We start from the raw sequence: 23860 nt of genomic DNA, 5'->3' as shown, positions 1-23860 counted from the left end.
TTGGATTCATAAACATGAGAATTTAGAATTTTTTGTGTGGAAAAAACTAAAAATTTGGGAACTCCATTCTTAAGTTGAAATTCTATGCAAACATGTGTTATTTCTAAATTTCTGTGAGTGAGAGTTTAAAAATAACAAATTTAGTATACTAAACAAGAAAACTTACAAATTCTAAAAAATAAAATTCCGTTGTTCTAATTTCTATTATCTCAAAATTCTTTAATAGTCTATAATTTTCTCGTCCAATCAGAAGGAAAGAGATCCTCTTCGGATCTCTTCCATCAAAGACACCGGATCAAGTGATCCGAACCTTTGAAATTTCATCCAACGATCAAAAATTATTATAGTTTTTAAGTATGTGAAACGTATTCAACAATATGTGATTCGAGGTGCTTCTCTAAAAAAAACACTTTTACAACCCAAAGCATATATAATTTTTCTGTCAAACGTATCATAGTTCTTGAAAAAAACACTTACACTATGTTTGGATGAGAGAAATAAACTTGAAATTTTGGTAAAAGTCAGAATTTATAAATTGATGACATGTATCAATTCCTTTGTTTGGATTCATAAACATGAGAATTTAGAATTTTTTGTGTGGAAAAAACTAAAAATTTGGGAACTCCATTCTTAAGTTGAAATTCTATGCAAACATGTGTTATTTCTAAATTTCTGTGAGTGAGAGTTTAAAAATAACAAATTTAGTATACTAAACAAGAAAACTTACAAATTCTAAAAAATAAAATTCCGTTGTTCTAATTTCTATTATCTCAAAATTCTTTAATAGTCTATAATTTTCTCGTCCAATCAGAAGGAAAGAGATCCTCTTCGGATCTGTTCCATCAAAGACACCGGATCAAGTGATCCGAACCTTTGAAATTTTATCCAACGATCAAAAATTATTATAGTTTTTAAGGGATCAAATATGTGGACCGTTGAATGAAATTTCAAATGTCCGGATCACTTCTGGTGACTTTTGTGAAAGAGATATGAAGAGGATTTCTTTCCCAATCAGACCATTCCAAAACCAATTCTTAACAAACAGCAAGTCAACGTCAAGGAGCACAGTTATAACAAAATTTTAATTTAATTGGGGTGACGAATTTCTTTTGTAGGCACTGGGTGGAACACAAAGGTCTCTTTTGATTAGCACAACGTACTATCTACGAGATAATTTGATCGGAGGAAATTTTATTTTTGAATTTTAGCTCAATTGATACTTGATATATATAAATTAAAATTTTCTGAAGATTGATCTCTAAATTATTATAATGTAGCCGCTTAGTATGAGATAATTTGATTGGAGCAAATTTGATCTTTGAATTTTAGCTGAATTGATACTTGATATATAAATTAAAAATTTGTGAGGATTGATCTCTCAACTATTATAATGTAGCCGCTTAATACTACGTTCTGACGATATTCTTTTTCATTTCTACCTAAGAAGTCTTAGATTCGATTCTAATTAAATACTAATTTGAACAACATTATTACTTGTTCATCATTCCTTTTAGTGAAGATAACATCGTTTGTTTAAAAAAACAATTATAATGTAGAATAATAGTCTTTTGGACTAACTCCATCCTTTATTTAAAATAAAAAGTTTAAAAAGACAAAAATAAATGAAGTTCAAACGAAGTTAATTAAAAAAATCATTATTTCACATTATAACAATTCCAAGAATTTACAATCAAAACTCTATTGGGCCACAGTTGAGCACATTTACTCATATTTCTCTGCTATCTAACAATAATAGCGTTAAATTATTAATTTATTTCTCTCTCTGGTTGTTTCATTTGAATGGAAATTCTGTGTCTGACCAAACTGAGTCACATTGCTACAGTTGTTGACTTGGAACAAAAGAGACGGGAAATTCTGCATCACCCCACCAAGCTCTTCACCTTGTTTCTTCTTAAAGACTTGGTCTTTGTTCGTTTGCTTCCATTTTTACCGTTTTTATGCTTAATTGGCTCACAAAAACCACAGGCATAACAAAGTCAGAGCCCTTTTGTTCATCATTTTCTGGAATACTGGAGAGAGAGAGAGAGAGAGAGAGAGAGAGAGAGGAGAGGGGGGAGAGAGCCCTTTTGTTCATCATTTTAGCGGTTGAAGCTTGGAGGAGGTAGAATCCAAGAGGAAGAGGGAAAAGAAGAAGAAGATGGGGATTTGTTGGGGTTCTCCAGTTAGAAACCCAACACCGGTAACTACTGGTGATATCAGTACAGGTAAAGCCCACAATTAAATTTGGATTTTTTGTTGATTTCATTAACTTTTCGACTTTTGATTTGGGTTTTTGTTGTATTTGATTTGTTGTTACTAGTTTTTGAGAATTGCCCATCATTAATTGAGCTGCAAATTATGTTTCTGAACTGGTTCATTGACCAGTAAACGCTAAGGAGACTCTCAAAATGGATTCTTCGTGAATTCTTTCTCACCTCAAATCGAATTTAACGTTAATTTCGGCGTCAATATTATAAAACATTATGCCAAAAACATGAAATATCGGAGAGTCCCGATTTTGAGAGAGTCTCCTTGGTATTTCTCATTATTAAATCATGAATATTGTGGCTATTGGATTTCTAGGCAACGTTGATGTTCTTGTAACTTGCTGCATGTCAAATGGGAAATTTTTTTCCATGTGTTTTTCATTTTAAGTGTGATTTTCTGACTCTATGCGGCTTCTTCAGTGATCAGCAACATATCTCAGACAACCAGTAATAACACATCTTCAGGGGCGAGTACTGTATCCCGGAATAGCCAGTTCTCCGCGGCAAGCGGTGACGAGGCCAGTGCACATGGGCAGATCTTGCCCACCCCAAACTTGAGGATCTTCAGTTACTTGGAGTTGAAGGCTGCAACCAGAAACTTCAGATCAGATACAGTGCTTGGGGAAGGAGGTTTTGGGATGGTCTTCAAAGGCTGGCTTGATGACAAGGCGCCGGCCAAGTCAGGAAAATCAACAGTCATTGCTGTGAAAAAATTGAGTTCCGAGAGCTTGCAAGGGTTTGAGGAATGGCAGGTAAATTAACTGCACTTGAGGAAATGATTATAATTGGTGATGTTTAATTGTTTCGTATTAGCACTTTAACTTGTTCAAGCAAACGAGATCATAAGAGTTGCAGCTCTGATTAGATATGTTAATAAAAAATGGAAGGGGAGATACTAATCCTTTACCAAAATTAACTGTAAATAAATATTTTCGTTGTGTCAAACACTGGTATCCACTGCTCGTGTAGAAGGGCAGAGTTTCGATTGGTTAATGCAGCTGGTGCCCTGAGTCCACAACAATTTAAGGGAGATATAGAGTTCTGCAGATGATAAAACAATTCCATGATATACAATTTCTTCAAATTTGGTTTGGTGATATTGTGGATTCTAGTTTGAATTAAAAAAGGGCCAACTCGAGCAAGTTCTTTTCCCCAAATCCCTCAACTCAAGCCATAATCTCTTTCTAGCATTCCTGGCGTGCATGGCGCACACACCTAAATCCGTACATTTTCAAGGATATCTGGCCTGTTTTATCAGTCTTCTGGAACCATAAAGTTTATAAGCAGTGCCTCAAGTCAATTTAGTTAGGGCGACTATCTCATCCTAATCTTGTTCTTTGCTGGTGCAGTCAGAGGTTAATTTCTTAGGGCGACTATCTCATCCTAATCTTGTTAAGTTATTCGGATACTGTTGGGAGGATAAAGAGCTGCTGCTTGTGTACGAGTTCATGCCAAAGGGTAGCTTGGAAAACCATCTATTTGGAAGTAAGGATAAATAAGTTTCCACATTACTAGTTATACATGCAAGCATTTTCCTATGTGCAGGCAATGCTGTTTACAAATATAGCAAGTTCATTCTTCACCTTACACTTCATGTTCTCAACTTTTGCAGGGGGATCGGCTGTTCAGCCACTTCCATGGGATATACGGCTTAAAGTTGCAATAGGAGCTGCTCGAGGCCTGGAATTCTTACATACATCAGAGAAGCAAGTTATCTATAGAGATTTCAAAGCTTCAAATATACTCCTTGATGCGGTAAAATTCTATTCGACTATTGAACGGTTATCAAGAACTAAGCTAAGAAAGGCTCATACGTTTTATTTTCTCACCATATATTTAACCCTTACCCACGCCATATACTCATTATTATCCACCAAACTGTTGTGAATAGAATCATGTCTATTTAAAATATGCACAGTCACAGAACCAAAAAAAAAAAAAACTAAAACAACGTTACTCTTAGGCTTTAGGTCAATTGATTGACTCGGGAGGTTGGATTTGAGGGTAGGTTTTAAGTGTGAATTTTAGTAAGAAAACAAATACTCATTGAAATAAAAAATTTCAAAAGCTGTTGGTCGAAAAGAAGAAGAAAAATTTGACTTATTTTTAACTTTTGGTTGTACTGCAGTCGTATACTGCCAAGATATCCGACTTTGGCTTGGCAAAAATGGGTCCTTCAGCTAGTCAGTCGCACGTGACAACACGGGTTATGGGTACATATGGTTATGCTGCTCCTGAGTATGTTGCCACAGGTAATTCTACGTAACTTACGGAACTTGCATTAATTGGTGTTAAGGTTCAACATTTTGACGTTAGTTTGGCATAAGTTTTAGGCCAATTACAAAATTCAAGTTCTTGCCATGACATTCCTCATTTCATGTTAAATTTAACAGGGCATCTATATGTGAAGAGCGACGTGTATGGTTTTGGTGTTGTTTTGATTGAGATATTGACAGGCTTGAGGGCCCTTGATACAACTCGTCCAAATGGAAAACACAATTTAGTAGACTGGATAAAACCATTTCTTTCAGACAAAAGAAAATTGAAAAGCATTATGGACCCTCGCCTGGAGGGAAGATATCCTTCCAAAGCCGCATTTCGAATTTCTCACCTTGCACTAAATTGCATTGAATCTGAACACAGAAACAGGCCATCAATGAAAGATGTCGTGGAGCAATTGGAACGGATTGAATCTGTCAAAGAACTTACAAGGGAGCCTAGGCCTCGTTCTACTCATCCTATGGCTCATCGACAAGGACAGAAGCCTTTGCATCATCACTCTCCACTTCACCCCAGGCAAGATGGATTTCAAAGCTACCAACAGTCACCCCAGGCTCGAGTGAGGTAACTCTAGTACGACTGCTGTCAGGAAATATCGTGTCAAAAAGTTTCAATTGCTTCATTTACGTATCTCCTGGGAGGTTAGATTATGTTTATCTTGTGTTAAACTGGCTACGTTACGTGAACAGTGAAACTGTAATTATTGTGTAGCTTCGGTGATTGAGCTTCAAAACTTGTTACAAGAGTCATTAGTTGTAGTTTTCTGGAAGGGAAATTTGCTCTTCCATTTTGTTGTCAAAGTTTAAAGATTCAAGGGCAAATATTTTATTGTCAGTTTACCTTCTGTTTTTTGTAATTTAACAATTCTACACTCTTAATATCAAAAGCTGAAGAAATTCTTTGAGCGTTGTTAGCTCAGCAAGGAATTAAGTTATAGGAGTGATGTTTACACTAATGCATTTTATACTAGTTGTTACCTCGGCAGGGAATTAATTTATAATGGTGATGTTTGCACTAATGCATTTTATACTAGTTGTTACCTCGGCAGGGAATTAATTTATAATAGTGATGTTTACACTAATGCATTTTAAAATTTTGTTCTTCACCTGAGACGTCAAATTTAAACTATTATTTATTTTATAATTGTAATGAGTATTTTTAGAACAGCCACTTAGTCCTACCGTTTACTGGTATTCCTTTCCACTTGTAAGTGAGAAGTCCTAGATACGATTCTCCCCAAATGCGAATTTGAACTATATTATTGTTAGTCAATTGTGAGGCTAAAATCACTCCCTCCTCATTAGTGTGATAATATGGTTTGTTAAAAAAAAAAAAAAATTTAGAACCAAAAATAATAATAAAAATACAAAAAAGCGTTTATTTATACTAAAAATAGATTTGAAGCAACCATCTTTGATGTCAATTCAAGTCATGCCACGTAAGAATTGACATTTTGGTTGAAAAACACTCAAGTTGTCTATTTTTACTATTATTGCTGATGTGGATATTTGAACTCTAGAGATGCTCTTATGGATCTCGTGTGGTGGGAAGATGTCCTTCCAAAACCGCATTTCGAATTTCTCATCTTGCGCTAAATTGCATGGAATATGAGCACATAAACTGGCCATCAATGAAAGATGTCGTGGAGACATTATTGAGTATGTGTTTGGATCTAAATTTACACCATCGGCCCGTGGAATTAAGGCCATTGAGTGAGCATAACTCTAAATCGTCGAATGGAAAAGTGGAGATAAATTTTGTCATTATTAAAGGATAATATTATTGTTTTTATCATAATAATTATCTTTTAATATGAATTATCCTAGCATCTTTTTCAACCAGATAAATAGGATGCGAATTATATCCCAAAGCAAGTGGTACAGTTTAAATTGAATTGGAGGTCCCCCCTTCCCTTGCGCCACACAACATTTGCCTATAAATACAAGACTCGGTGCAAGGGAAGGGGGGACCTCCAATTCAACACACAACTGCCATGCGCAAACCTCTCAAACACTTTGAGGTTTTTTTTCTTTTCTTTTTCTGCCAACACACCTTCAGTTTGGATAAACAATATTGTGAAGGCAACCGGCGAACACCTTCAGTTTAGATAAACAACACTGTTGCCGTAGAATCAACCGACCGCGACGCACCTTCAGTTTGGATAAATAGCACTGCGTCGAGCCCGACTGGTTACCTATCCAAGTCTCGGTCGAGAAGGATTTTCGAATCCTTATTGGCAGATGTCATCTCATTAGCCTTCTCGGCAAAGTAAGGTGTTACCAGGTTACTACATTCGACACCGTGAGAGCCGAATTTGATATTGAACTTCACAGAACTAACAGCCTTGTCTTCAGGCTCAAGAACCAAAATGCCAAGATTTGTTCCTTCCTCGGCCGCAATCGCAAGATCAAGAAGTCAGCAGCACACTTAACGCAACATCAACAAATTTTACTTCTCGGCCGAGCTCGGCCGATGAGTTGGCATGCCCCACATTTAACCAAAGACGTAGTTAGCTTATTCATTACTCGATCTGCACGCCACGTAGGCTTTGTAATTTTTAAGGTCAACATTTTGGCACGCCCGGTGGGACCCAATGCTAAAACTACGAAGTTCATATGATATATCAAGATTTCAATCCGACTCCACGTAGCCGATTGTACGAGTTCTTAGAGGAATTGAAAAAACATGATGAGGAACGAAAAAGATCTTTGGAAGTGGAAAGAGTTCTTCGTGGCCATAGAGAGATGCAAAAGTCATTCGCTTACATGTTGAGAATAAAAGCTCCTGTTACCCTGCAAGAGCAATGGGTAAATGAAGACAGGGCTCGATTTAATGGCTGGCTAGATGGAGAATATTTTCCTTACATTTTCGACTACAAATCGATTCCATTTAAGGAATGGTTGGTTGAAAAGACCCGGGGGGGGGGGGGCAATTTTCCTTTTAGATGCCGAAACTACGCCAATTGACATGGTTATTGGTGATAAAGCCGATATGGAGAAATCCTGTTCGGCTAAGTTTTTCGAGTTAAAAGCCGAAATTGGCGAAATTATGCCTGGGGGGCATAATAATTGTTTAACACATTCGGCAGCCGATGATAAAAAAATCTTTTGTCAAGCCAAACATATTTAGAGATGATCTGTTATTCGGCTTTGAAAAATCTCAAAGTGAAAGTTTGATGTAAAAAGATCTCGGTTTGGAATAAAGCATCGTTGGCCTCCTCCTGGTTATGATTCAGCCGTTTTCATTTTCTTTTGCTTAAAAAAAAAAAAAAAGGAGAATCAGGTATTTTCTTAATCATTCGCCCGTGGAGGCTGAGACGTAAGAAAATAAGGGTGCAACGTGCAGTACGAACGGTTAAGCATATATGCAACATATATTTGTACTGCAAGTCAGCATGCAGTTGCATTCGTTGTTCATTACGGCCAGTTTTTTGTCTCGGCTGAGGACCTTGTCATCAGCAAATGGTTCCACTCGATGGCATTTGTCAGGAGAAGAATTAGGCCACTTTTCTTTTCTTTTGCTAATATATATATATGCCTGGGGTGCAGTGTGCAATTTGTTTGAAATGTTAAACCAACATCATTATAGCCTTGGTGTTAAAGTTAGCCTACATCAGGTTACTTATATATATATATATATATATATATATATATATATAGGCAGATCGAGCTCAGGAACGGTTTTTATTGACCTCAACTCTAATTACTCTCGGCCTCGACCCCGCTTTACGACATTGGTAGAACAGAGGTGACTTTAATATCGTGGAACAAAATTTGTTTCGACAATATGACGAAATGTTGTTTGCAGAAAAAAAGGGGTGTTATTTAGTCCAAGCCCAGTGATCATGGTTTCTGATGCTTGGCCACAAGAAAGAGCATAAATTATTTTCTTAAGTCCATAGCCACTTTTCCTCCACGACAGGTGGCCTACTCGGTAGGATGCTTCGGTACATTCGGTGGACAGTGTATGGTGCACGACCAAAATTACACCGTCAAGCGCCGAGTTGTCAGTTGGTAAAATAAAAAAAAATATTAATGATAACTCTTCGACTAGTATATTTGGCTGGTGTATTCGGTGGAAATATGATGAAGAAAAACCGTGTCTACATCTCTTCAACTTCGAAAGTACTTGAGTTATGGCATATTTGGCGACTAGTTGGAGGCAAAAAGGGCTAATTCCATTCGGCTGCACAAGCCGATGAAATAAGGTGCTTTACTGGCTTCGATAATTCGATTAGTGAAGAAATGTGCATAACTGCTAAGTTGTAATTAATTGGGGTATGCATCAGTTTATTTAGCTAAGTAGACTTCGGTGGAGAAGTCTTCGGCCAGGCCAGCTAGTTGTCTCTTGGCCGAGGCTCTTGTCGTCGAACTATTGCATGCAAAGATTTAGTGATGGAATTCATTTGCTATTCGTATAGGCCAAGAGAACCATGATGCTATTTGGTCGTGATTTGGTTATGGCCGACAGAGATTTTTCCCAGCTATGCAACGACGCGTTGCTGGGCACGGAACAATTAAAAATTGCAACCAAAGTTGTTAATGCCATAAAAGCTTGGTGGATATTTGATGCCATTCGGTGGAGAAAGCTTATCTTTGAATTTGCTATTTGGAAGGGGTTGAAAGTTTGACTGAGATTCTTTGGTTAAAATATTGCATATATGAGCCTTGGTGATGGATTTTGGACAATTCTACACAATCATGCAATCATGGAGCTAAACAACGGCTCTCGATGATAATTCATGGAGTTGTATATGCATAGCTAATTCTCCAATTTAAAGTTGTGGTCATGGGGTGTTACTTTTCGACAAATATTGATTTGGCCGAGGTGATAGGCCGCCCATTGTGGTAAGTCGTCCCATCATGGCAATTGTGGTAGGACAAGAATGAGATGTTTTTCCAAAATTGTCAGTGTGGGTTTATCGAAGAAGGGAAACTCTTAAGCATCTGGTTTCTCAACTTCCTAGTGTTCGGTCACGATGCTCTCGACGATTTTTTGATCCTAGGCTTAATTTCTTTAACCATTCAGTTTTTGGGCCGAAGCTCAAGGATACTGGGGGACAATGTTTGGATCTAAATTTACACCATCGGTCCATGCAATCAAGGCCGTTGAGAGCATAGCTCTCAATCGTCGGATGGAAAAGTGGGGATAATTTTTGTCATTATTAAAGGATAATATTATTGTTTTTATCATAATAATTATATTTTAATATGAATTATCCTAGCATCTTTTTCAGCCAGATAAATAGCGTGCGAATTATATCCCAAAGCAAGTGGTACATTTTAAATTGAGTTGGGATGTGTGTGGACGTGTGGATTGGATATGCTACAAGATGATATTAAAGATGATGGCTGTAGGTGATGACGAGACAAGCCTAGAAAAGCTAGGTTTCTTGGTGGTGGTATAATGATGATCTAGGAAACCTAGGTAGGCTAGGCTTTTCTTGTTTTTTGCATGGTGATGGAAATATGAGTTTCTGCTGAAGGTTTTTTAAAGAGATCAGAAGCCTAGGTGGGCTAGGTTTCTGATGTGGTGTGGTAAAACCTAGATAGGTTGTTGCTTATCTAACTGACGAGTTTGAAAAGTCAAGGAACAAAATCAATTTGAAGGATATGCTTCAGTTCCAAAAATTAGGATTGCAGTGGGACTCTACAAATTATCTGGTCGCGCCACACAACATTTGCCTATAAATACAAGCCTCAGTGCAACGAAAATGGGGACCTCCAATTCAACACACAATTGCCCTGCGCAAACCTTTCAAACACTTTGAGATTTTTTTATTTTCTTTTTCTGCCAACACACCTTTAGTTTGGATAAACAGAACTGTGAAGGCAACCGACGAACACCTTCAGTTTGGATAAACAGCACTATTACCTTAAAATCAGCCGACCGCGAAGCACCTTTAGTTTGGATATACAACATTACGTTGAGGTTGATTGGTTACCTATCCAAGTCTCGGTCGAGAAGGATTTTCGAATCCTTATTAGCAGAGGTCATCTCATTAGCCTTCTCGGCGAAGTGAGGTGTTACCAGGTTACTACATTCGGCACCCTGAGAGCCGAATTTGATATTGAACTTCACAGAACTAGCAGCCTTGTCTTCAGGCTCGAGAACCAAAAGGCCGAGATTTGTTCATTCCTCGGCCGCAATCGCAAGATCAAGAAGTCAGCAGCGCACTCAACGCAATATCAACAAATTTTACTCCTCGGTCGAGCTCGGCCGACGAGTTGGCACGCCCCGCATTCAACCGAAGGACGTAGTTAACTTATTAGTTACTCAGCCTGCACGCCACGTATGCTTTGTAATTTTTAGGGTCAACAGTATGCCAATGAACTTGAACTTAGAGCATCTTCAATAAAGACGTTAAATGGAAGTCTCTACAATCATATAGGTTGTGAACACGAAAAATTCCTGAAAACAAGAAACAAGAATACGTGTACAAAATAATATTTTTGTGTTTAATGATTTTAGGGTTACGATCTCTCAAATTTGGTCCTCTGATTCGATCTCCGTAAGATGTAGATTTGTTGATCCAAGGGTCGTCGAGGCTTGATCTTGGATGAACAGTTGTAAGTTTCTTCAAGGGCCTTCGTGGCTTTGATCTTGAATAGAAGTTTCTTCAAGGGCCTTCAGGGCTTGATCTTAAATGTTGATGGATGAGCGGATCTTCAAGGGCTTTTGGGCTTGATCTTGAAGAACGGTTGGTTTTCTTCAAGGGCCGTCGAGGCTTGATCTTGAATGAACAGTTGGTTTTCTTCAAGGGTCGTTGGGGCTTGATCTTGAAGGAGGATTTGACGAAGAATGAAGAGTGCTTTCTTGATCCTTCGGGATTTTCTTGAGAGCTTTAGAACTTTAAGGCTTCAAGGTTTTGGTGTGTGTATTTGTTGAGGTTGTTGATCCAAAGGGCCGTTGGGGCTTGATCTTAGGATGAACGGATGATGAATGATGAACACTTTCTTCAAGGGGCCGTGGGGGGTTGATCTTGAGTTGGTGGGAGTTCTTCAAGGGCCGTTGGGGCTTGATCTTGAAGAAGGATTTGACGAAGAACGAAGAGTGCTTTCTTGATCATTCAGGATTTTCTTGAGAGCTTTAGAACTTTAAGGCTTCAAGGTTTTGGTGTGTGTGTGGGGAGTATTCTCTTCCATTTTGGGAGTAGAACTTTAAGGCTTCAAGGTTTTTGTGTGTGTATTTGTTGAGGTTGTTGATCCAAAGGGCCGTTGGGGCTTGATCTTAGGATGAACGGATGATGAATGATGAACACTTTCTTCAAGGGGCCGTCGGGGCTTGATCTTGAAGGAGGATTTGACGAAGAATGAAAAGTGCTTTCTCCATTCTTCGGGATTCTTGGGAATTTGGGGGTTGGATGCTTGAGAGCTCTAGAGTTTCAAAGCTTCAAGGATTTTGGATGTGTAGGGAGTATTCTCTTCCATTTTAGGAGTAGAGAAATGTATTTGTGAATTGGTCCCCCCATTCCTCTTGATGGAGAAGCCTATTTATAGGCTTTGAGAGTGAATCACCACCATTCATTTTTTTGGTGAAGTGAGTAGATGATGTAGGTGAAGTGAATGGAGGTTGTAGGTGAAATGAGTGGAGGTTGTAGGTAAAGTAAATGGATGTTGTAGGTGAAGTAAGTGGATGATGTAGGTGAAATGAGTGTGTGATGTAGGTGAAATAAATAAATGTTGTAATTTTAATACCTTGGTTAACATTTATTTCACTGAAATTTCGATGTCTACAATAGTCTTTAAATAGTAAATATAGGGAGAAAAGACTTCTAATCGGCTAAAATTGAAGTCCTTAAAGTATCTCAATACATATAGACTCGCAGGATACTTCAAAGAAATTCTAATAAAGTACTAAATATTCACATTGTAGGCGAAAACTAAAACAATCTCAAAATAAGAACACAAGAAATTTAACATGGTTTGGCGTAAAGCCTACGTCCACGGGCAAAACACGGCGATGAATTTCACTAAACAAAATGAGATTACAAAAGAGTGTTTAACTCTCACAACCAAAATCCAACAAATTACAAATCTAACCCAAACGAGTAGAGGACCCAAAACAAACGGAGAAAATCCTCCCAAATTGCTCTTTAACTCACACACTCACAAATTGGCTCTCACCAAATTGCCACACAAAATAAACTCACCATAATGTCCTATTTATAGAGCATAAGATTAGGTTTACATATGAATCTTAATAGGAAGTAAACACAATCGAATGGGTAATTAACAAAATCTCTCCACCAAGTAAGAATCTAACCAAGAAGTCAAATCCAGACCCAAATAGGACACTAAAACGAATAGGTAATAAATACCTAATTTATGCACCATCCTAATTTTGAGACGCAAAAACCAACAAGTGAATATGGTTTCAGTAAGGGAAACAGAAACATAGTGGTAGACACAGTGCACTGCAAAAACTAATGGTCAGCTTTATTTGACTCATTAATTTTTCAAATGAGTAAAATAAACAGACTTGAATTGGTTGGCGTGCACCTTGCACGCGCTTTGGGTTAGGTTTTTATTTTTGTTGGTTTTTTTTTCTTTTGATTTTTCTTCTTCTTTCTTTTACCCTTATTATTAAATAAAGTTATTAGATAACTTCTGGTTAAAATTTAAAGTTTTAAAACCTTTTTCATTAGTTTTTCTTAATAATCCTTTGTTTAAATACATAATTCATAGTAACATTCTACTATAATACATTAGTGTGAGCATTACTATTGTATAGGTTGTTGTTATTGGCATTCCAGAAAGGCTTTTTAGCCAACATGGTCTTTGAAATTTGCATAACACATCAATTTGGTCCCTGAAATTGAAAATAAATAGAAATGGTCTCTGAAATTGTCCACCATCCATTTTTTTGGTCATTCCATTAAAAACTCCGTTAAGTGCTTCCGGAGCTCATACCGGAAACTTAGATTTTTTACCAGAAGTTTAGGCAATTTTCAAAACTTCGTAACTCAATTGTTTCTTAACCAAATTCGACCCATAATATATCAAAATGAAGATAGGAAAGTGTTGAACAAGATTATATCTATTTGGAAGCTCAATGGTTACCAGAGATGGCCGGAAAATAGCCTGAAAAGTGACTGGTCCGCGGGAAAATTGGAAAACTCGCCGGAAATTGGGTAAACTTTAAACGTTCATAACTTCTTCAATACTCAATGAAATCAAGTGATTCAAAAATGAAAATCATACTTCTCAACGAGACAAAGAGAATGGTACTTTTTTTGACAGCTAACTAACCATAGTTTGGCCGGAAAATAGCCTGAAAGGTGACTAGTCTATGGAAAAACTGGAAAACTAGGTAAATTTTAAACGATCATAACTTCTTCAATACTCAACGAAATCGAGTGATTTAAAAATAAAAATCATACTTCTCGATGAGACAAAGAGAATGGTACCTTTATTGATGGCTAACTCGCTGTGGTTTGACTGAAAAATGGTTCGAAATTGGTTGTCTTGGTCTCATCGAGTTAGCCACTTTCGAGCAATTTTCCAGCCAAACCATGGCCAATTAGCCATTGAAATGGTACCATTCTCTTTTTCTCAGTTGAGGAGTATGATTTTCATTTTTGAATCACTTGATTTTGTTGAGTATTGAAGAAGTTATAACGTTTAAATTTTACCTAGTTTCCAGCGAGTTTTCTAGTTTTTCCGCGGACCAGTCACCTTTCAGGCTCTTTTTCAGGCCACATCGACAACCATCGAGCTTCCAAATAGGTATAATCTTGTTCAAAACTTTCCTATCTTCATTTTGATATATTGTAGGTCGAATTTGGTTAAGAAACGATTAAGTTACGAAGCTTTGAAAATTGCCCAAACTTTCGACCAAAAATCTTAGTTTCCAGTATAAGCTCCGGAACCACTTAACAAATTTTTTAACAGAATGACCAAAATAATGGATGGTGGACAATCTCAGAGACCATTTCTCCTTTCTCCCTGCCAACTGGATTAACCCTCTTGGCCGGCTGCTCCTCTGTTTGAGGATCGTTCTGTCCTCGGCCTTTCTTTTGCTCCTGCTTCCTCTTCGCTTCCTGCCTTCTCAACATCTACATCTCCCGTTTCATATATGGATCCAGAAGCGCGCTCTCCAACTCCGGCGACTCAAATGGTGATGAAGATGTCGTGTTCAATTGGGATGGCGGTATTTGGTGTTCATCCTTTTTCGGATCTATGTCGAACCCTTTGGCCAACTTCGAGTTCTCTGGATTTCGGAAGCTGCTTACCAATCGACAACCTCAAATCCAGCTTAACCTCCTCCTATTTCGATTTCGATTCAAGTTTCAAGTCCTTTTTTTTTTTGTTTTCTCTGAAAATCTCTAGGATTTTTTGGGTTCATATTTTTTGAGGGAGAGAAAAAGGGGAAGGGGAAATAGATGGGATGGAAGCTAGAGAGGGGGCCACGTGCGGGAACAGAAGGAAACAAAACGGTGGGTTGATGGAGGGGTGGCTCGTCTAGGGGAATTTAGAATTTTGGGTTAGATGGAGGTGTAGAAGTAATGAGGGAAGGGGTGGCGATGGGGATGGGAGATGCGAGATGGGAGAACGGGACGGGCTCGAGTGGGAATGGAATTTTAGGTTTTTTATTTTTTATTTTACTTTTCTTTAATTAATTATTTTAATTTTTTATTAAGTGTTTAGCCATGTGGTAAAAATGTGACAGCACGGACCTCATATTTACCACGTTATTAACGGTTAACTTAACAGATCTTTTAACCGCGATATGAAATTGAATAAAAATAATACTATGAGGTTGTAATTGTACCGTGAAAACATGTCGTCGTATTGAATTGGAATTCAGAAAAGAAGCGACACTGTTTCTCCTTACATTGTCTATCCGTACATCGGCAATGGAAGTTCTTCCGAGAACGTCGGCGAGCTTCGTTTCTCTGCTTATCCTCTGCATCTCATTGGTAACCAATTTACTATCTCTGTGATTTTCTAGGGTTTTTTTTTCAATGGCGGATCGATTTCATAGCTTAGAAGTTAGATGTATGAAAATAATCCTCCAATTATTCATCTAAATGTATTTGGCCAAAGCGATAGCTCAGATTCTCTGCATTCTCTGATTGATTGATTAATGCTAATCTTAGTGATTAATGTTATAACGTTCAATCATTCACTTATTTGATCAATATCTGGTTATGCATCAGTAAATTTCAGATTCTGTATTAAATTCTGGTTTTGATGAATCAATTCGTTCAGCTTGCTTTGCACTGTGTCCTAGTTGGAGCAGATGTATCTGATGCTACAGTACGGTATGACCCGCTTTGTTCTTGGTTTTCGGAATTGATTCGTTTGGTTTATTCCAATTTGTTACTCTTATTGTTTTGATTATTGTTGCTGATTTTTTTTTTTCAGGCCAAGAGATATCACTAAATACCGATCGCTCTGTGATTGCGAGCAATGTGAAGACAGGCAAGGTTTGTATCCCGTCTTTCCACATATGCTAAAAATTTAGTAACTGTGCATTTGTGGTGATGCTAGTTTACTTGTACCAGCATGTAGGATTTCACCAAAAAAAGTACCAGCCTGTAGGAAGCAGACATGTTTAGTCGTTTGTGATTTGATATCGCTTTTATTTTTTTTCAGAGTTGTTTTTGTTTCACTTTCATGGCCTTGCATCCAATTGTACTTTTTTTTTTTTTTTGTTTATTTGTTAAGAGGGTTCTTAGTTCGGAAACATTAGAGGCCGTTTAGGAAAGGACAATGAAGTGAAACCTTAGTAGCAATTATAGTGTATGCATTTGATCTCAGAGTTAGTTATATAGATGATTAATATTTAGTTTATGGGAAAAGTTAGCCTTTGTCATTTTCCTGATGCTATAGAAAAATACATTACACTGAAGGGTATAAAGAATTGTATTTGATCTACAATCATTTAAGTTCCCTCACTAGTAGAGGTGGCATGTTAATGGGTTACCGTTAAGACCCATTTAATTTGATTTCACCATAATATGGTGGTGAGACTGGTAGTCGTGACAATGGTGTAGTACCTTATTCTGGTATAATCAAACTAAATGGGTTTACCCTTTAACAACCCAATGGTTTGAATTGCCAGAGAGATTGATCGCTGAAGTGATATGCATCTCCACTGACTGTCTGACACCCACAAATCCTGCATTCATATGTTTCATCTTTATCTTCAATTGAAGCGGTCATATTGCGAAATCTTAAATATATGCTGATTGAGCAGGGAGAGTGTGCATTGGTGATCGGAGCTAGTACTCTTCCAGATGAAAGGGTAATTGATGATGGTACTTTTTATTTATGTTTGTAGATGCCATTGGTGCTTATGTCTTTTATCCTATTCCGAACAGAATATTGACATAATTGCGACATACAGCGACAATCTTGGAGCTGTGCAAAGTCGTAGGGTTAAGATGGGGGACCTATCCGCTTCTTGGGTCTTGGAAAATCCTGTTGATGGGAGGCAGGAACATCCAAAGAGATTTGAGGTATTGGATATTCAGTTTCTTATCATAGCTGAAGGAAATGAAGGTCACATAGATTGAAATTTCACAACTTCTACATATCTATTTGTCATAGTCTCTTAGTTCAGCTGGATTGGAGTTGTCTTTTCTAGATAGAAACTTGGATCGGAAATTAACTTAGTTAATTCTTCTTTCCAGATGGCGGAGGATTCATCTCAATCTGGAATGACATTTGAAGAAAAGACTCAGCATCCTACTGATGATCATCAATCTGGTGAAGGTGAACTTCCATATTCTCGTCTATCGTCAATGAGCCCAGTGAAGCTCAAGCGTCGGGTGAATTGTCAAATGCTACTTGTTTTACTTCACCATGTTCATTTTGTTCAGTTGGGTTTGTAGTCTAAAGGTTTTCCTGGCCTGTTAGGTAATGCGGCAAGGAAGGAGGAATCTTCGGACTGCAGAGTTGATAGGAAAGGATATAGAAGCTAATAACCAGATGGCTGCAGCAGCAATTGAACGATCAAAAGACTTTGATCCCCTTGTCAAGGGAAAGTACAGCATATGGAGGAGTGATTATGAAAGCCCAAATTCTGATTCAACCTTGAAACTTATGCTGGACCAGATCATAATGGCCAAAGCTTACGCAAGCATTGCCAAGTCGAAGAATGAAACTAATCTTTTTAATTCTCTCATGAAACACTATAAACTTAGTCAGCATGCTATTGGAGAAGCAAGTTCAGACACTGAGCTTCATTTAAGGTTTTTCTATTCTTTATCTGCTTGCAAGCTTATCGATTTTATGCAGAGTTTTTATTTTGTTTAATTTTTCTTTTACCAGTGCACTTAACCGAGCCAAAGCAATGGGCCGTGTTCTCTCTGCAGCGAAAGACAAATTATATGACTGCCTCACTGTTGAAAGGAAGTTGAGAGTCATGCTTCAGTCAACTGAAGAGAATGTAAATGCTTTGAAGAAAAAGAGTGCATTCTTGATTCAGCTTGCTGCGAAAACAGTCCCTAAACCGTTACATTGCCTTCCTCTACAACTTGCATCTGACTATTTCTTGTTGGGTTATCATAATAGAGGGGATGCGAACAAAGAAAAGCTTGAGGATCCTTCTCTCTTCCACTATGCCATCTTTTCTGATAATGTTATAGCGACATCAGTGGTTGTTAATTCTACCGTGCTGCATGCGAAGGAACCCAATAAACATGTTTTCCATGTAGTCACCGATAAACTAAATTATGCTGCTATGAGAATGTGGTTTATTGTCAACCCTCCTGGAGGAGCAACAGTCCAGGTTGAAAACATTGATGATTTCAAGTGGCTGAATTCTTCTTCGTGTTCTGTTCTCCGTCAACTTGAATCTGCCAGACTTCAAGAATATTATTTCAAGGCAAATCATCCTTCTTCCCTCTCTAAGGGTTCTGACTCTCTCAAATATCGAAATCCAAAATATTTGTCCCTGCTGAATCATCTAAGATTCTACCTTCCTGATGTTTACCCGAAGCTGGACAAGATCCTGTTTCTGGATGATGATATTGTAGTTCAGAAGGATTTGACGGCTCTTTGGTCTGTTGATCTTCAAGGGAATGTAAATGGTGCAGTGGAGACCTGTAAAGAGAGCTTCCATCGGTATGATAAATATCTCAACTTCTCAAATCTATTAATCTCTGAAAACTTTGATTCCAATGCTTGTGGCTGGGCATTCGGCATGAATATCTTCGACTTGAAGGAGTGGAGGAAGCGAAACATCACTGGTATATATCATCGTTGGCAAGACATGGTAAAGTTTCATCACCTTTTCGGTTCTTCCCATTATTTCCCATTTTGTATTCTCAAGTTCTTAAGCTATTCCCAATTAAGAAACCGTAACTGATGGAAGAACTGTTCTGCAGAACGAGGATAGAACACTTTGGAAACTTGGAACATTGCCACCAGGACTTATAACTTTTTACAACCTGACCTATCCGCTGGATCGGGGTTGGCATGCGTTGGGACTCGGCTATGACCCGGCCCTCAACAAAACGGCGATAGAGAATGCAGCTGTGATCCATTACAATGGAAACTACAAGCCATGGTTGGATCTGGCTATTTCAAAGTACAAGGCGTACTGGTCAAAATATGTAATGTCTGATAACCCTTATCTTCGACTTTGTAAAATCAGTGAATAAAAACCTATACCCCCCCTCCCCTCACCCCACACACACACACTCGGCTCTCGTAATATCCGTCGGTCGGAAGAAGAAATGGAAATTCAAAATTCCTTATTTCTTTCAAAGACGACGTCATTTTAGTCTAGGAAGAGAACGAAAATGTTTCTGCAAACTGGAAAGCCTATTTTTTTTTTGGAGTTCCAATAACAGCTTTCGAAAGCTAATTCAAAATTGTGAGTATGAAAAATTTCCGAAACTTTCTCCTCTGTTGTTTGATAACATAAATGGTCATTTTGCACATTTTTTTTGTTGTTGATACAAATGAGATTGGGTGCAAGCACATGAAACGTTGTTGAGAAATTTTTTTAGTTTGATTGTCACAACCTCATATGCTGGTACTAATTCATCAATATTATAAAAGTCTATGAAATATCAATCATATTGTACCACCATGTGTCCACGACTATCACACCCGAAATTTTCACTGCATTGAAGAACCAACAAAAAGGACTGAATAAGAGTGGAGGACAACAGCACATACATACATTATGTGTGCATGTTGGAAATGCGCTTCCCCATGATACCAAACCTTTCCAATTGCAATGTGAGGCTCAAAGAGCTATCATCTAATGGAAAATGGCAAGAACTACTCTGCTACCACCATGAAATCCAAAAATCTGGACTTAAACTGACAGACCCTTCAGCCTTCCCTCCAATCCTCAAAGCATGCTCAACCCTCCGCTCCTCCGCCTTTGGAAGGGCTGTGCACGGAGGCTTGATCAAGACTGGATTCGAGTCCTACACTTCCGTGGCGAATTCCGCCATGGATTTTTACGTTAAAACAGGGGAATTGGGTTCTGCATTGTGTGTTTTTAATGGCATGAGGAGCAGAGATGGAGTTTCTTGGAATATTGTGGTTTGTGGGTGCCTTGATCAGGGTGATTTGGAACAAGGGTTGTGGTGGTTTAACAGTGCTAGGGTTTATGCTGATGGGTGTCAGTTTCAACCCAATAATTCTACTTTGGTGCTTGTAATCCAAGCGTGTCGCCACCTCCGGGATAAGTGTGAGGGGCTGATCGTACATGGTTATGTGATTCGAGGCGGGTTTTGCTTTGTATCTTCGGTTCAGAACTCTTTGTTGAGTCTGTATGCAAAGGAAGGTGACATGGACAGCGCGCAGAACGTGTTTGACGAAATGCGTGAGAGAGACGTTATCTCTTGGAGTGTGATGATTGGGGGCTTTGTGCGTTGTGAGGAAGCTCTAATTGGGATGCGGATGTTCCGAAGGATGGTAGCCGAGCTTGGCATTGAACCGGATGGTGTTACAATGGTCAGTGTTCTTAAGCATGCACTAATTTGAAGGACTTGACAATGGGACAGTCGATCCATGGGCTGGTAATCTGTAGAGGTTTAGATTGTGATATGTTCGTTGGAAACTCTTTGATTGATATGTATTCCAAGTGCAGTGATGCAGATTCTGCATTTAAAATTTTCAAGGCAATGCCGCGAAGGAATAAGGTCTCAGTGGAATTCTATTTTATCTGGATTTGTGTTTAACGAGAAGCATTTGGAGTCCCTGTCACTGTTTTTCTCTATGAGGAATGAAGGAATTGAGGTGGACGAAGTGACTCTTGTGAATGTTCTTCAAACATCCGAACATTTGGGCTTGATTCAATGCAAGTCGGTGCACTGCGTAACAATCAGGCAGGGATACGAATCAAATGAATTGCTCCTGAATTCTCTCATGGATGCTTATGCAAAGTGCAACGATGTTGAACTTGCATGGAAACTTTTTAGAGGGATGAAGAAAAGAGATGTGGTTTCGTGGAGCAACATGATTGGAGGGTTTGCTAGTTGTGGCAGACCTGATGAAGCAATTGCCGTATTCAACGAGATGATGAGGCTGCAGGGACAAGATCAGAAGCCCAATGAGATCACCATCATAAATCTTTTTGACGCTTGTTCAGCTTCAGCCGAATTGAAGAGGTCAAAATGGGCTCATGGAATTGCTATCAGAAGAGGTTTGGCAGCACAAGTAGCTGTCGGAACCGCAATTGTTGACATGTACTCAAAATGTGGGGCAATAGGAGAATCGAGAAAGGCTTTTGGACAAATTCTTGAAAAAAACGTCGTGTCATGGAGTGCCATGATAGCTGCGTATGGAATGAATGGTCTTGGCCATGAAGCAGTAGCTTTACTTGCAGAAATGAAGCTGTATGGTTTGAAACCAAATGCAGTGACCATTCTTTCTGTGCTATCTGCGTGTAGCCATGGAGGTTTAGTCGAAGAGGGCCTTTCCTTGTTCAATTTGATGGTTCAAGATCACGGCATTGAACAAAGACTGGAACATTACACTTGTGTAGTTGACATGCTGGCGCGAGCAGGAAAGCTTGTAATGGCAAAGGAATTTATTAAAAAAATCCCAGAAAGTTTGATGGCCGCCAGAACAAGTAATGCTTGGGGTGCATTATTGAGCGCTTGCAGAAGCTATAGGAACAGCAAAGTTGGTTTTGAAGCCGCCTCTCGTGTGCTTGAGCTGGAGCCTGAAAACTCAGCCGGGTACTTACTGGCGTCGAGCATTATGCAGCGAACGGGTTGTGGGTCGACGCTGCAAGTATGAGAAGGTTGGTGAAGGAAAGAAGGGTGAGGGTTGTGGCTGGTTACAGTGTAGTGAATGTTGGTAACAAGGCATGTAGATTTGTTGCTGGTAATGGTAATTCCCACTCCAAATCCGTTTCACTATCTCATGGAAATATGCACTCAATGCTTGAGCTGTTGCATGCCTGCATGTTCAAGACCGGAAACAGGAATATTGTTGATGATTTCGACTTAATTGAATAAAGTTCGTTAGTTCAGTTGCTTTGTGGTGATTGAGATTAAATATTGATGACGTAACAATCAATGTCAACAACCAAAGATACCAAAAGCCAATCATTGTCATTTAGTACTTCGGTCTAGTAATATTCTTTTTCACTTGTAAGTGAGAGGCTTAGATTCAATTTTTGTTAAAGGTGAATTTAAACCATATTATTGCTAGCCATTGTAAGACTAGGCTCACCCTCTCTCTCTTATTATTTATAATATCACTTGTTTTAAAAAAAAAAATTATTTTGGATGTGGCCCCTAACTATCAAGGTTCTTTGACTGAAATTTTTGTGGTTTTCAATTTTTGATTAAAGTCCCTGACATTAACGTAATAATATATTTTTATGTAGGTTATAGCATTTAAAATTAAAATGAAATTTGTAGTTATTTATATTTTATATTAATGAGATACATTCTTAAATCAACGAAATAGAATGTACCCATATAAGTTTAAAAAATGGATTACATAAAAGATTCAATGAATTTTATATAAAAATAGGTACATTTTATATTAAAAAGGGAACATTTTTCATATATCAAATTGGTATATTTAAGAAATGGGTACATTTAAGATTAGACAAAATTAAAAAATTATATGAATGGGTACATATAAGATTAAAACATTGAAATTAATTACAATGGGAAGCAAGGCTGTAAGGTGGAGTGAATCTGGAAAGATTGCCTCAATTCGTGCTGTTCTCTACAACTCAGGAACATTTTGATTTGTGTTTTATTTGTATAAGTATTTCACATTTACGATGAAATTTGTAACGAGATTTGCCTGCCATTCGAGTAAGGGGAACTCTTGTTTCGAGAACTTTTTTTTTATAAAAATTTAATGGGTACAAACTTATTCTAATTTCATTTTTTATATTTTGGAAATGTTTGAATTGAAAATTGATTAGGAGTTTAATAAGAGTGTTGCCTTGCATCACATCATGTGTTCAAACTTTGTCCTGCTCCCTAATCTAACATTTAATCTAAAAAATCTATCATTTGAAAAAAAACCAAAAAAGGGTGTGAGTATTAAAACTCTAAATTACGTACTAATTTTTATTTTAAAACATTATGTAACTGACATGTAATTTCTTAATATATTAATGCTAGAAACTTTGATCAAAATCTAAAAACTGATAAGGTCTTAATCAATGAACATTGGAAACTAGGGACCAGATACTTATTTTTCCAAAAAAAAAAAAAAAAAAAAACCGATCATTTTAGTAACTGAAATTCAAAAAATGATTTTTTTTTATTTTTTACCTGATTTTTCTTGTATAACTGTGGATAACCGTCTGAATGAAACGAATTTAGAAATGAAAATTCGGTTATATTTCGAATATAGGGAAAAACCAGAAATATTATTCGGTTATGGTTATAGGGTTCCTTATCATATTGAATCCAACCCGAATAATACATGTTATATATAATATAATTTGTATATAATAAATATAGTATTGTATAATATATACCGAACTCATTATTTTGAGAATTATAAAAGTTTCATTTTGTGGGAGAGATCAATGGTGCTTATTGAAGAGATCAAACATCAGCCAACGTCAATGTATCTATTATATTACAATGACAAAATTAGTATTTATTATATTATAATGTGTAACGAATATATTTTTCATATTCATACCGATTAGAAATCCGTTACCCGATAAAAATAGTTATTAAATAATCTTCGATGATTAATTTACAATTTTCGTGATTACGGAAAGAATATAACTTTTTCTTTCCCAACCCAAGGAGTTGCTACTACCCATTTCCATGTACCTAAATATCCTCCAATGTGTCGGTAACAAAGTTACCGTTCTGGTGCCGTTAAGAAACGACGTCAAATATTACAGTT

The 23860-nt window shown here is 37.6% G+C and overlaps 3 protein-coding genes across 3 annotated transcripts; all 3 read left to right on the top strand.

The window, feature by feature from the left end:
* Window positions 1-1822: 1822 nt before the first annotated feature.
* On the top strand, window positions 1823-5473 carry LOC103937706 (probable serine/threonine-protein kinase PIX13). The gene is made up of 6 exons (XM_009347651.3): window positions 1823-2225; window positions 2688-3019; window positions 3617-3752; window positions 3880-4022; window positions 4396-4519; window positions 4661-5473. The coding sequence occupies exons 1-6, from the start codon at window positions 2159-2161 to the stop codon at window positions 5113-5115; spliced, it is 1257 nt and encodes a 418-aa protein (XP_009345926.2). The 5' UTR covers window positions 1823-2158; the 3' UTR covers window positions 5116-5473.
* Window positions 5474-15029: 9556 nt separating this feature from the next.
* On the top strand, window positions 15030-19268 carry LOC103937704 (probable galacturonosyltransferase 3). Its single transcript, XM_048574023.1, has 9 exons — window positions 15030-15468; window positions 15761-15813; window positions 15917-15989; window positions 16758-16799; window positions 16876-17013; window positions 17188-17325; window positions 17414-17748; window positions 17828-18773; window positions 18886-19268. The coding sequence occupies exons 1-9, from the start codon at window positions 15406-15408 to the stop codon at window positions 19159-19161; spliced, it is 2064 nt and encodes a 687-aa protein (XP_048429980.1). The 5' UTR covers window positions 15030-15405; the 3' UTR covers window positions 19162-19268.
* Window positions 19269-19543: 275 nt separating this feature from the next.
* On the top strand, window positions 19544-21998 carry LOC103937703 (pentatricopeptide repeat-containing protein At2g17210). Its single transcript, XM_009347648.3, is given in 4 exon segments — window positions 19544-20486; window positions 20489-20667; window positions 20669-21719; window positions 21722-21998. Coding segments are annotated over 4 exon segments (2280 nt in total). The 5' UTR covers window positions 19544-19699; the 3' UTR covers window positions 21985-21998.
* Window positions 21999-23860: the final 1862 nt, after the last annotated feature.

Source organism: the organism of the source record quoted next, unplaced genomic scaffold (genome assembly GCF_019419815.1).
Source record: "Pyrus x bretschneideri cultivar Hongxiangsu unplaced genomic scaffold, Pyrus_bretschneideri_v1 Contig7, whole genome shotgun sequence".
Lineage (NCBI taxonomy): Eukaryota > Viridiplantae > Streptophyta > Magnoliopsida > Rosales > Rosaceae > Pyrus > Pyrus x bretschneideri.
Note: the sequence above shows the minus strand (reverse complement) of the source record. Positions and strands in the feature narration are given on the sequence as shown.